The 13,348-nt window shown below is 35.4% G+C and overlaps 2 protein-coding genes across 7 annotated transcripts; both read left to right on the forward strand.

The window, feature by feature from the left end:
• Positions 1-2,858: 2,858 nt before the first annotated feature.
• On the forward strand, positions 2,859-4,092 carry LOC111792838 (peroxidase 3-like). Its single transcript, XM_023674437.1, has 4 exons — positions 2,859-3,068; positions 3,158-3,349; positions 3,437-3,599; positions 3,680-4,092. Exons 1-4 carry the CDS (start codon positions 2,859-2,861, stop codon positions 4,090-4,092), a joined length of 978 nt encoding a protein of 325 aa, XP_023530205.1.
• Positions 4,093-4,917: 825 nt separating this feature from the next.
• Positions 4,918-13,317, forward strand: LOC111792837 (zinc finger CCCH domain-containing protein 40-like). Of its 6 annotated transcripts, XR_002814854.1 has the most exons (13): positions 5,221-5,385; positions 6,715-6,844; positions 6,948-7,046; positions 7,321-7,354; positions 7,963-8,101; positions 8,193-8,249; positions 11,015-11,112; positions 11,211-11,282; positions 11,369-11,580; positions 11,768-11,961; positions 12,277-12,468; positions 12,962-13,147; positions 13,179-13,317. XR_002814854.1 is itself a non-coding variant. In XM_023674430.1 (12 exons), exons 1-12 carry the CDS (start codon positions 5,344-5,346, stop codon positions 13,031-13,033), a joined length of 1,341 nt encoding a protein of 446 aa, XP_023530198.1. In that variant the 5' UTR covers positions 5,221-5,343; the 3' UTR covers positions 13,034-13,291. The 6 variants fall into 6 exon arrangements, 5 of the variants coding, with proteins under 5 accessions (XP_023530203.1, XP_023530198.1, XP_023530204.1 ...); XM_023674430.1 differs by having other exon boundaries at positions 12,962-13,291; XM_023674436.1 differs by having other exon boundaries at positions 11,903-11,961; positions 12,962-13,291.
• Positions 13,318-13,348: the final 31 nt, after the last annotated feature.

Raw genomic sequence — 13,348 nt, forward strand, 5'->3', positions numbered from 1 at the left:
TCTCAAGGCAGTTTTCACACTCTTATAAATGGTGATTTGTTCTCCTCCCCAACCAATATGTGACATCACAATCTACCCCCTTTGGGCCAGTGTCCTTAGCACACCATCTCGTTCTACCCCTTTCGGAGAATAACCAGAAGGTTAGCACATTGTCTAGTATCTAACTCTGATATCAATTATAACGGCCTAAATTCAAAGCTTAAAAACAAAATGCGAGAAGATTGATTAGACATTTTTATAACCAATTAAACAATTAAAGAAGATACAAATTATTTAAATAAGGTTTAAATAGAAATTTTATTTTAAATAATCTTATTGTAAAAAAAAAAAAAAAATAGTTGGTGGAGAAAATGGAATTATATAATTTTCAGACCATGTGAAGAAAAATATATTCCAAGAATTAAGTTTTAAATTTAATTAAAATAAAAATTTTGAGTGTGACGTGTTGTGCTCCTTTGACACCGAATTTAATATTATTCAAAGCCTATAGCTTATATAATTATATTTCTCTTACTCTTTAAAAAAAACAAATTAAAAAAACATATTTATAATTAAATAATTTTTTTAGAAAAACAAAAATCAAATAGTATTTAAATTAACATTTATTTAAGCTAGCCAAACAAAATTAGGAAATAATTTTAATTTTTAAAATTATTATATTTGGTAATAATATTGACCTTTTTTATTTTCTTCGTAATTAAACAATATTGGGAAACATGTTGAATTATTTATTTATTTATTTCATTGACTATTCCATTATGATTTTAAATCCACACCATTTATTTTCTAATATCACCAACTTTTGTAGAAATAAAATATTTAGTTATTATCTTTAAAATAATAATGCCATATTATTAAATTAAATTTATATTAATAACTTGTTTTTTTTTTCTTTTTTCTTTTTAAATATTGAACTTGTTATGTCTCCATATAATTAAATATTGGTATTTAAAATTTTATATTTTTAAATAATTTAAATCCGATATTATGGAATTTAAATTCTAATTTTTGTTCTCTAAATTTATTTTAAAAAATTATTATTGAATTGACTATTTTTTCTTGCATTAATTGTAAACTTTTAAAAATGTAGACTTAAGTTTCGATAAATATATTATTTTATAAATTCACTTCGTTCAAAAAAAAAATGTTATGACACCCGAGTGAATGAGAGGTACATAAATGAACCGAGATCTCGTCAAAATAAGAATTATACTGAAGGATAAAATGACTAGGAAAAACTTAAATCAAATGAAAATTACTTCTTATACCAACAAGATACACGTTCTAAGTTGGGTAACCTCTTAAGAATTTTCTAGTTTGGATTTCGAGAATTAAACTCGAGCCCAAAGTCGATCGTTTTAGGGGGCATATTGTCCAATTTTTTTAACCTAATTTACAAAGAGAACACCGGCTCTGATTTAACTCGAGTATTAGAGCTAATGTAACAAGCTAACACATGAATAGACACTTTTTATCGTCCTTTGCAGATCGTGTTCTTCTCTCTTGAATACATTTTACCATTACCGACGCGAAAGTCAACCACGTTTTTGCTCTCGAAATTTCAACAACAAAAAAAACATAATTGTTAATTATTTTTTATAATACTGAAATTAACAAAGACCTAACAGTTAGTCATGGAGTGACAGATCAACTAATAATGCATTTTTTAGGCAATAAATGGAAGACTTTTTATATTAATCAAAGTTGAGAAATTTGGTTTATAATGATAAGATAAGGCTACTACCTAAACACATCTTAATTATAATACAATTACCTAACTTTATATATTAATTTGTGCTACATTTGGGCATATATACTAGCTTTGATATTAGTGCCATTATTATTATTATTTTTTTTTATTACAAAGTATTGATGTCTCAATGTTATCCTCTAAATTATATTATAACATAAAGTACAAACTTACCAAAACTTATATTTATGTAATTCAATCGTAAAATTGTAGATCTAAGCTGTTCTAAACTAAAAATTCTTGTAATTTTGCATGAGATAGTTAAAGTTGTTTATAATTACAGGTAATTGTATTTGTGAGATCTCAGATCGGTTGGAGAGGAAAACGAAACATTTCTTATAAGGGTGTGGAAACCTCTTCTTAGTAAATATGTTTTAAAACTGTGAGATTGACGACTATACATAACGGGCTAAAGCGGACAATATCTGCTAGCGGGGAGTTTAGACTGTTACAAATGATATCAGAGACAGACATCAAACAATGTGCCAATGAGGACGGGATTGTGAGATCCTACATCGGATGGAGAGAGGAACGAAACATTCTTTATAAGGGTGTGAAAACTCTCCCTAGCAGACGCGTTTTTAAAACCGTGAGAAGTTCATAAAGGAAAACCCAAAAAAGACAATATATGTCAGTGGCGGGCTTGAGCGGTTATAAATGGTATCAGAGCCAGTCACTGAGTTATGTGCTAGCGAGAACGCTGGCCCCAACGGGGAACGAAGTATTTCTTATAAGGGTGTGGAAACCGCCCGAAACTGTCCATAGAAGACAATATTTGCTACCGATCGGCTTAGGCTGTTACGGTATTATTCGCAATATGGGTGTGTGTATATATATATATATATATATATAATTATGTTGTAATAATCAATTAATTTTAGGGAGAAGAACATGCATGAAGCTGTAATATTGCAATATAATATTGATAAATCTATGTGTCATGAAGGGACCATAGGCCCATGAATATAATAATATTTGAATACAAAGTTTGCGAATAATTGCATGCAGCTAGCAACCGCTAATTGTGATGAAAACCATATTATAAATACCTTAATTGTGATGCCTAAACACACAGCAAGACTAAAGCTTAAGCTTAGTTCTACACAAAATGGAGCTCTCTCGTGGTCTTGTCTTTCTAATTGTATGTCTTTTAGGACTTGCTAGCTCAACCCAAGCTCACCTCCACCTCGGTTACTATGCAAAGACCTGCCCTCGTGCCGAGAAAATTATCTCCGAGTTCGTCTACAAGAGCGTTCCCAAGGTTCCCACCTTGGCTGCTGCCTTCATTCGGATGCATTTTCACGATTGCTTCGTTCGGGTCGGTGGAATTTCTTCCTTTTTTTTTTCGATTTGAGATTCAGTGTCAGAGCTTTTAACCTAATTAGTTTCTTGGTTTTTGGTGATTAGGGTTGTGATGCATCTGTACTTTTGAACTCGACCGCTGGTAACCCGAGTGAGAAGGAATCTCCGCCGAATCTAACATTGAGAGGCTTCGATTTCCTTGATAAAATCAAGAAGCTTTTGGAAGATGAGTGCCCTGGAATCGTCTCATGCTCCGACATTCTTTCTCTGGTTACGAGAGACTCGATCGTTTCCATTGTAATGAACCGAATTCGTTTTAGTTTATAATGTCTAAACTTTTTTATTTTTCTTCGTTTGATGATTATTTAGTTTGTGGGTTTGTAGGGCGGTCCGTTTTGGAGGGTTCCAACAGGGAGAAGAGATGGAGTGATCTCGAGATCATCAGAAGCTTTAGCGAACATTCCACCACCGTTTGCTAACTTGTCGACTCTCGAACGACAATTCGCCAATCAGGGTCTCGATTTAAAAGACTTGGTTTTGTTATCGGGTAAGAATCGAGAGTTAACGAATCGATTAATTTAAATGAAAATCGAAACGAAAACTTACGAACCAACCAACTAAACGCAGGAGCTCACACCATTGGGATATCCCATTGCTCATCATTCACAAGGCGGCTATACAACTTCACAGGAGTGGGAGACCAAGACCCATCATTGGACTCCGAGTACGCCGCCAATCTAAAGGCAAAGAAATGCAAAAGCATACGCGCCAACGGCATCGTCGAAATGGACCCTGGCAGCTTCCGGACCTTCGACCTCAGCTACTACTCTCTGCTCCTCAAGCGCCGTGGGCTGTTCCAGTCCGACGCCGCGCTGACCACCAGCCCGGTCACCAAGGCCTTCGTCACGGACCTTCTCAATGGCTCGGTTAAGAATTTCTTCGCCGAGTTCGGGTTAGCCATGGAGAAGATGGGTCGGATCGGGGTCAAGACTGGCTCCGAGGGGGAGATTCGCAAGCATTGTGCTCTTGTTAATGCTTGAGATTGGGTGATGGGGTTCGGTATTTTTATTGTTTGTTTATCTTTCGATGCGGGATCTCAATCTTCATTTCGTGTTACCATTACAACAACTAGTTTTATTAATAAAAATGTGATCGATTTGTTAGTATTTTAAATAATAATCCGTGATTAGTGTTCGGTATGTATGAAAAAGATAGGATAAAGTTAAATTTATATTAATTTAATTAATGATTAGCTTAATTGTTAATTTTAATAGTTATTGAATAATTATGGTTAACATTAATATCCTTAAAATTTATGGAAAAAAAATTAAAAAGTTCGAATATGATCTATAAAGTGTAGATAGACTGTTTCCGTCTATATATTTATTGTAATAATTTATTTTATTTTATGTTTTTTTTATAAAGGTTAAAAGGTTAGTGTTTGAGATCCCTCTTAGATAAATAAGGGTGTGAAGACCTCTCCCCAACAGACTCTTTTAAAATCATGAGACTAACGACCATACGTAACAGGTCAAAATGGACAATATCTGCTAGTCGTTGACTTGGGTTGTTACAAATGGTATAGAGCCAGACACTAGGCGGTGTGGGTGTGCCAGCGAGTACGCTGGTCTCTAAGAGAGAAGGAGAGAAACGAACCTTAAAACTGCAAGGATGACACCGATATGTAACATGCCAAAACAGACCATATCACATAATGTTAATGAAATTTTTTTAAAGTTTTGGACATTTAATTTTTTTTTTTAAGAATAATTATTAAAATGCATTTTTGACAGAAAAAAAAAAAAATATATATATATATATATATATATATTAATTTAGTTTTAATTATTTAGCCGACAATTAGCTTTGAGAAGAATCGGCGCCATTGCTTAAAACGCGGGGAATGAAATGAAACCCTGAGAATCATTTTCATCACGGCGTTCGTCTCAGCCGTCGCGTTTTGCTTTGGATAGCTCAGGAAGTTCTGCTATCGCGATTTACCGCCGTCGAATATGTTCTATTGGACTACTGTTTCCATATTTTCTGATTCTTTGTAATCTATAGAACCTGATTTTAGCGGCTGAACTACTTCGATTCGGTTCTACATCTATTATTTCTAAATCGTCGCTGCGGAGCGTTTTCAGCCGGCGATTGCTGCGAATTTGACTATATACTTATTTTCAGTTACTGTTTATGTTCAACCATGGTGGTTGGGAGCAAACTCTTCAAAACGAAGTTATGCGTTCTTTACCAGAAAGGCCGCTGTTCTCGGCCAAGTTGTTCGTTCGCGCATGGAACCGCTGAACTCAGGCGATTTGCTGGTGCTCACGACGGTAATTTGCTCCTTATATCTTTAATCTTTCAATGTGTTCTCTAATTTTGGGATTTAGGTTGATGAAAATGGAAGTTTATAGTAGTTAGAGGCTACATGTGTCTGCAAGTTTGGTTATATGTTGTTAACAGTGGTATAGTGGTGAGATGATGTTGTTGAGTTTAGTTGTTTGGGTATGAGTTTGATTCAAGGGATCTCTGTGTTTAATCCCTGGGGAGAGGAATAGAGTAGTTTAGGATTAATGGTGCTTCTTTCTTCCATTATGATCGATCGATTTGTTATAATTAATGTTGAGGGCTTGATTTGCAGCATTCTATTTTTTAGTCCTATTAATGTCTGGTCTTCATATTCTTTCTTCTTTCTTTCTGTTCCTGTTAAGTACCGTTTTCTAAGGTGTATGTTTTTTTTTCTTAATTATACGTTCATATTTCCCGATTAGAGGCGCTTCTTTAGATTAATAAGTAGGTTCTTTCAGTTAATGATCTGAAAGTATTCTGTCTCCTGTGTATTTATAGCTATACGAACACAATCTTCCTCATCTATGGCTCTATGGTTTGGGTATCTTGTTGCTTGCTATCTTCAATATTTTAATTGGTTCAGCACGAGTTGTCACATGAGATTCCACGCCTCTACCAATGGATATTTATTATAGAAGGAAGTCGAATGATTCCGAATAAAAATTTCTTCAAGTTGCTGGCCACTGAAGTGCTAGTAAAAAATAATCATCGGGATCAGAGTTTTTTTTTCATTGGAATGGATATGGTGGATTTTTCTCTATAGAGCTGCCTGTTATATATTCCTGGAGATGTTTATGGCCCTTGTGGTGCATCAACTAAACCAGAAAGTACTTGTTGAAGAGTATAATTGTTTTCCCTAATTTATATATCTCCCACGGCTTTTGTTAATTATTCCATTATGGTTTTCTCGGTTATGCTACTGTTGTTCACGGGGCTTCATTTATCTTAGAAGAGGTTCTTTGTTGAAGAGTATAATTGTTTTCCCTAATTTATATATCTCCCACGGCTTTTGTTAATTATTCCGTTATGGTTTTCTCGGTTAAGCCACCGTTGTTCACGGGGCTTCATTGATCTTAGAAGAGGTTCTTCATTGGTTTATGCCTCCTGAGTATGCCAAATGGACATCTTGTTGGAGTGATGCAATTTTTATGGGAGTATTGCATGAAGAATTGAAATTGAATCGATATCATTGGAATGTACTTGTATCATTATGTGGAATCCCGGAGATATCTCCCATTTAGATAAAAGTTATGTGAACTTATTGTTCATCGAGGACACAGGAGTTAATCCTTCGTTCTATTCTGAATATGAAGGTTATCCAAAGGGTTTTATCCCAGGCATGGATTTTTCTATATCTTTTCATTATTTCTATGGCCCTTTTGGAACTGGCATGGCGGCACTATTACTGTTCCTTATTTTGTTTCTCATCTTTTCCATGTAATGGTAAGATAATCCTTGTAAGGACTCCATTGCTTCATTAACTTTTTTAGAAAGAATATCTGGCGATAACTAAACTTGTTAAAATAAAATTTCCCCATCTTTGCAGGTAGACGGGAATATAGAGGAAATGATTTAAGGCATAAGCTTGACAGCAGGCATTCTCCTTTGCAGGAAAGGGATTCCAGGGGGCGACATGGACCTCGTGGTATTAAAGTTATATGTTTTTCTTCGTGTGTGTGTATGTGTGTGTCTCCTTCCCCCTCCACCAAGTAGTCTTTTCTCGATGTCACCTATGCTGCGATCCCTAATTTATATGATGCTTTCTTTTTACATTTTCTAATTAAGGAATGTAGGAAGCATGATTCTTAACATACTGATGCAATTATATTTTAAGAGAATATGTGGACTGCACAATTCTTTTACATGTACTAATAGCAAAGTTCCTTTCTGATTTCTCTCATGTGGAATTGGAATTGCAGATTATAGCTCATCCTGGTCACTTGAACGACAAAGGTAAATTGTGACAATCTTTCTTTTTAAAAAATTGTATTCTCATGTTATTTTATCACTGGAGGCCGTGCTGGCTCTCAATTTATGATCCCCATCTTATATGTTTATGTTGTAGCAGTGATACTTGATTGCCTTTTACTATTAGATTGATACTAATAGTGTGAAAGATAATAAGAAAATTGATCTGCAGTCAGATTATATTATCTAAGAATTCAAGTGAAGGAAAGGTAGGAATGGATCCTGTGATGGAAATATCTATTGAGGGATCAAATTTTATTTGAAGCTCTCACAAGGAATGTTTATGACATTTTCCTCATGGGAAAATAGCCATGTATATTGATGACTTCCTTCTTACTTGAGTATTTCCAGTCCTTTTTTTTTTTGTTTTGTTAAGAGAGTACTTCCAGTGCCTGATTCCATTATTTCCTGAGCCATGCTTGAACTTTACAATTTCTTTTACTTCTTGGTTTGAAGATCTTATGTGGCATATTAGTATGGCCTGATTTCATTCTTCTACACCCAATTTTTTTTTTCATGAGTACTGGAACAAAAAATTGCTTCGTAGTAATTTTCTGGTGAATATCTTGAAATGGTACACATTCTTGTCTCAGTGATCGTAAAAGAAGGAAAAAAGAATATGGGGATTCCCGTAATGATTATTCTGGGAATTTGAGGATTTCAGATAGGAGTGAAGAACGAGATAGAGAAGGGAAAATCTCATCTGCTTCTAGAGACACTCTTGAGGGGCAGGTAAACAAAACGATGGTTTCTAACTTTTATCTTCTATTTAAAAAACAGTTACGCTCTGGAAATCTTGTTTGATCGTCTTTGAATCACACAGTTAAACAAGATGCAGGCAGATATTGAGATGGCTGAGCACCACAAACACCAAGCTGAGGTAAGTATTGTCTCTTTATTTTCTGATTCCTGCCTCAAATTCTGTGCAGGCAGTAGGCAATAGGCAATACATATTTCCTTTTCTCTATCCATGCAATAGGCAATACAATCTAACTCTTTTTAAAAATTTCCTTTATGTATTTTCCCAAATGTATTCTTGGGAGTGGTTTGAGATGTATGGTCCCTTGTTAGGTTCTATGTTTCTATCTAGGCTTCAGTGATGTGACCTTTTTGTAATTACCCTCTAGGTCTTATTTTACTGGATTGGAGTCCGTCCTTGTAGTTTGGCTCCCGTGTGTGGGCTTTATTTTTGTATTTCTTGTATTCTTTTATTTTTTCCTCGATGAAAATTCTTTTATTCCTAAAAAAAAGAAAAGAAAAGGTCCACTCATTTTTAATGAAGTTTTAAGCTTCAGTTTTTGTTTTTATTGGACAACAAATTGGCATGAGAGCAAATTAATAGGGATTGGATCCGAAACTTAGGCAAGAGTAGCTGAAGTTTATGAGACGGTGAAAGGGTGGAAGATGATTTAGCATCAATGAAGTCAGTGAAGAGCCATTAGTCTGACCGCTAAACCTTTTTTTTTTTTTTTTTTTTTTTTTTTAACAAGAAATAGAACTTTTAATTGATTGAATGAGAAGATTAATGCTCATAAGACGTGAACTCCAAAATTTTTCATTGTAATTCGCTTTTGGTGGACTAATGCTCAAGGGCCCAAAAGCTAACTACAAAAAAGGCTCCAATTTGTAAGGACAAATCCAAGACCATAAATACAAAAAGGTCAAGTGACTGATACCCACAAGGAAGCATTAAACCTCACAAGCTCCTGAACCTCCTCACTCGACTTCTCTTCGTCTCTAAAAATTCTATTAGGAGAATGCAAGAACACCTTTTTCTACCACCAAAAGAACTCATCCACCAATCCCACATGAAGTTAGCAAACTGGCCCTCTCACAGTAAATGGGACCAATGCTCTTCATTCCTCCTACAGAGAAGGCACCATTGCAGATAAAATATTGAGGTAGAGTGCCTTTAGATGTGATTTTGAGTGTTAACTTCCCCAAGTAAAACTTGGAACGCTAAAAAGTTCACCTTCTTAGAATATTAACCTTCAAGAAAGAAGCAAAAATAGAAGCCTCAGGATCAGTTAACTAGGCAAGTGAGGAAGACAAAGAACAAAAAAAGGAATGACTAGAAAAAGCACCTAAAAGGTTTGGGGTTTAGACTCTAGTACCTCTCCTCCCCAAAATAATAACCTATTCTCAAAGGGTATAAAGAAGGCCACCTTATCAATTGCCTCCATACTAATTAGAGAATGATAAAACCCTAAGGAGATCTAACAAGAGAGATTATGAGAAGACAACACTAATGCCATTGAATGCAATCTCTTATTTGAAAGGAAATAGAGACGAGGAAAAAGGATGCACAAAGATCCTCTAAAAAAAAAATAAACTCTTGAAGTTTTCCCACATTGCATTGACGTTTGAAATTTACAAAAGGGATGCATTATCCATGATTTTGACAAAAAGTCCTTCCCAATTTACAAAGAGGGAGGTACGACTATAGGAAGCAAAGATATTAGACAATTGACACCAAGATATAATGTGGTAAACAATATTGTTGAAGAGTTTTGTATAAGTTTGTGTCTTTTCTGTGAATACTCTTTGATTTCCTTCTTTCCACATATTCCAAAAGAAACCAATGATGAGGTTCTTCCATAGTATGGTTTTTGTATTCTTGAAGGGGTGGTACGTTATGGCCGTGTCCAATAAATTCTTTACCTTCCTAGGAAAAGTGAGATGCCATCCGAAGGTATTAAGAATTTTTGTCCAAAAATTTTAAGCTTACGTGCAATGCATAAATAAATGCATTCGTTATTCGTTTTCTTTCTTACCTAATAGGCACCAATTTGGGAATAGAGTCATGTTTTTAAAGATTTTCAGTTGTAATAATGGCTTTATGCACTATTTCCCAAAGGAAATATTTTAACTTTTTAAGATGATACTTTTTAAGATGATTTCCTTTCCATATTATTTTTGCTAGCACAAGATTTATTGCTTCTACTTTTTTCCCTGTCTGTCATCAAAGATTTTGTAGAGGACTTTGTCAGTGATGGGAAGTCATGTCAATGAGTCTGCTTCGTTAGACCATACAACTGGGGCAAGCTTGAGGCTTAATTTGGCTCATTTTGTAGTGTCGTTATCCTTTAGGTTTCTACCAAGCTTCAGGTCCCAAAAATGGTTGACATTATTCCATGTTTCTTTCATCATTCCATGTGGTGGTTAGTGTTGATACCAGCTTATCGCTTTGGTCGGCCTGTAGGTGACTGAGTGAGCTTGTTGGTCAGTATGGGGTTGAAATAATCAGCCTAGGGTCGGGGATTTGTGGGGTAAGTAGGGTATGGGAACAGTTATGACTGAACTAAGCATCTTGAATGTATAATAAACATTTGTATTTTCCTCTTTCACAGTAATGTAGATTCATTCCTAACGGAGATTATTTTAATGTCTACTGGTTGCAAACTTTGCAACCTGGTTGACCCAAAATTTGCCCCTAGAGTGCGTAGTGGTCACTTAATTCTTATCATATGGTTGAAACTGGAACTCCCTTAACTGGGAAGGCGCTTTTATGCTGTTTCAAGTGTCATATGCTATTGATTGGTATTTTGACTGAGCAATATTTTCAAGATAATGTATATTTCATTCGCTCGGTGAAATGATAAATATATATTGAAAATATTAGCAAATTGTACTTCATTTTTGAAGGTCTATCTGGATGAGAGGATCCAAGAAGTGGATAGTTTAACTTCTAGAATTCAGGAGCTAGAATCCCAATTATATAAAGAGAGGGAGGATTCTAGAAGGTACTCATAATCGTCTTTTAAGTACACGTTGACATGTTGCCTGCTGAAAGTGGACACCTACCTCTTATTCCTATTTTTCTTGGATCTTTAATATTCAGGATCAAATCAAAAATCAAGAAATTTGTCAAAGCACATAATCGTTACTCAAGGATACAAGATGAACTGAAGCGGCAAGTATACTTGTCCAATTCTTTTGGTTGCGCTTTCTAATGCTTATGACTTTCTGAAAATTATGATAACTTTTCTGAACTTGTAGTTCGCAAGTCCGACTTGAACAGTTGGGGGATCAGCTGGGGTCGGATGTTAATAAAATTGGTGCCAACGAAGAAGACTCGAGCATTAATATTGTGAGCGATGGAGAGGACCCTGGTTTTCATGCAGTTAGCCCTCTTCATGACCTGCAAAAAGACAATTCTGCAAGCAAGAAGAAGCATATTGTTCAAGATATTGCGGAAAACTCAAAACGAGGTGCCTTTTGAGAACTAACTTCTTTACATTGATGTGTCATTTAAAAAAAAAATCTTTTATTTGGTTTGAAATCTCTTAATATGCCTTCAGCCCTAGTGGGCTGTGATAATTTGTAATTATGATGTTTTTCCGTCTTGGACCTTTATTTCCTTCATACTTGGAATAAAATTTGTGCATGCTACATTAGCTGATTTAAACAAAGGAAGTAAAGAGGCAGTGGGCAGATTGAGAAGGTTCTCTCGGTGGAATGCCCATCCTTCTCAATCGGTATATAGCAAAATTGAGGCAGTTGGCAATGAAGTCAATGCTTTGATACCTACAGCAAATGACAGCAAGCAGAAAAGAGGAAGGACATCTACTGCTGTTTCTTCTGCGGACAAGGTGACTTTGATATTTTTATATTCAATTTTATTTGTTTGTACAATGTACAACGTGCTGTGCATTTGAGGTTTGGATGTCTGATTTGTTATCGACATATGGAACACGAAGCCTATAGGTTTTGGCAAGCATGAAGTGTGCTACTCTCTAGCTATATAATTCATCTTTTCGTAGTTCTTGTTGTTTTCAGGACCTAGGATAACATTCTCCCTCTGTCTTGCAAGATTAATATGAAGCTTTCCTTGTATGCTTTGCAAATGACATCGTTAAATTCTTTGTACGTCTATGCACTCAATTTCTCAACTCAAATCTGCGCAGGTTAGGGGTCTGGAATCAGGTGTTGTGCCATTAACCAGCATGGCTGCCCATGCAGTTGATGAAGAAGTTGATATTGAATTGGACGTCAACAATAAAGTGAACGAAACGAGGGAAAATACTAAGGAAGCTTCGTTCGGTAGCCTGCCCTTTCCGCCCCCTCCACCTCCAATCCGTGAAATTAACCATTCAAGGGTTAGCAAGTTCTCTGAATTTCACGACTTTCACTTTTTTCGTTTAATCCATATACAATTGGAACTTTTCTACTTTGTTTCTTCTATAAGTTTGAACCTAGAAAGGTAGATATGAGATCCCACATTGATTATCGATTAGAGAAGGGAATGAGTGCCAGTGTTTGAAGGGAGGTGGATTGTGAGATCCCACATCGGCTGGAGAGGAGAACGAAGCAGGGTGTGGAAACCTCTTCCTATCAGACATATTTTAAAAACCTTGAGGGAAACCCCTGCTAGCAGTGGGCTTGAGCTGTTGGAGAACGAAGCACGGTGTGGAAACCTCTTCCTATCAGACATATTTTAAAAACCTTGAGGGAAATCCCTGCTAGCGGTGGGCTTGAGCTGTTACCGTAGAAAGTCGAGAGTGTTATTCAATATGGTTTTATTTCTTTAACAAAGAATAAAGCTATTGTCACCTCTTACTTGTAGCATCTAACATAATATTTGATTTGCAGTATGAAAGTGAAGATCAAAATGTAGATGTGGTGGCGCTCGATGACGAAAGGGCACGCTTGGACAATGCCTAACATTGAATCCTGTTGTAGAGATTAAATGAATTCTTAGCAAAGTAATTAGTTTTAGTTTCATAGAGTTGCGCACAGGTTAGGGTTTTATATGTTCTTGTTTAATACACTTGTAATTTCTATATGTTCTTGTTTAATACACTTGTAATTTCGAGTTTGTGATTTAGCATATCAGATACCGATGACCTCTCCATTCTATTTTTTCATGGTAGATTTTGGTTGCTTTTTTTGAATTATCATGGCGAAGATATTCTCTCTGAACTAGTACAAGCATTTCAATGCACTAATTTACTTTGTGATTCGTCACAAATTTCAATT

The sequence above is a fragment of the Cucurbita pepo genome, chromosome LG04 (genome assembly GCF_002806865.2).
Source record: "Cucurbita pepo subsp. pepo cultivar mu-cu-16 chromosome LG04, ASM280686v2, whole genome shotgun sequence".
Taxonomy (NCBI): domain Eukaryota; kingdom Viridiplantae; phylum Streptophyta; class Magnoliopsida; order Cucurbitales; family Cucurbitaceae; genus Cucurbita; species Cucurbita pepo.

Bases quoted from the DNA above. Each gene is read 5' to 3' on its own strand.
- LOC111792838 (XM_023674437.1), top strand. From the start codon at position 2,859: ATGGAGCTCTCTCGTGGTCTTGTCTTTCTAATTGTATGTCTTTTAGGA. The intron at 3,069-3,157 runs GTCGGTGGAATT...TTTGGTGATTAG, and splicing joins TTCACGATTGCTTCGTTCGG to GGTTGTGATGCATCTGTACT. The intron at 3,600-3,679 runs GTAAGAATCGAG...AACTAAACGCAG, and splicing joins AGACTTGGTTTTGTTATCGG to GAGCTCACACCATTGGGATA.
- LOC111792837 (XM_023674430.1), top strand. From the start codon at position 5,344: ATGGAACCGCTGAACTCAGGCGATTTGCTGGTGCTCACGACG. The intron at 8,250-11,014 runs GTAAGTATTGTC...TCATTTTTGAAG, and splicing joins ACCACAAACACCAAGCTGAG to GTCTATCTGGATGAGAGGAT. The intron at 12,469-12,961 runs GTTAGCAAGTTC...TTTGATTTGCAG, and splicing joins GTGAAATTAACCATTCAAGG to TATGAAAGTGAAGATCAAAA.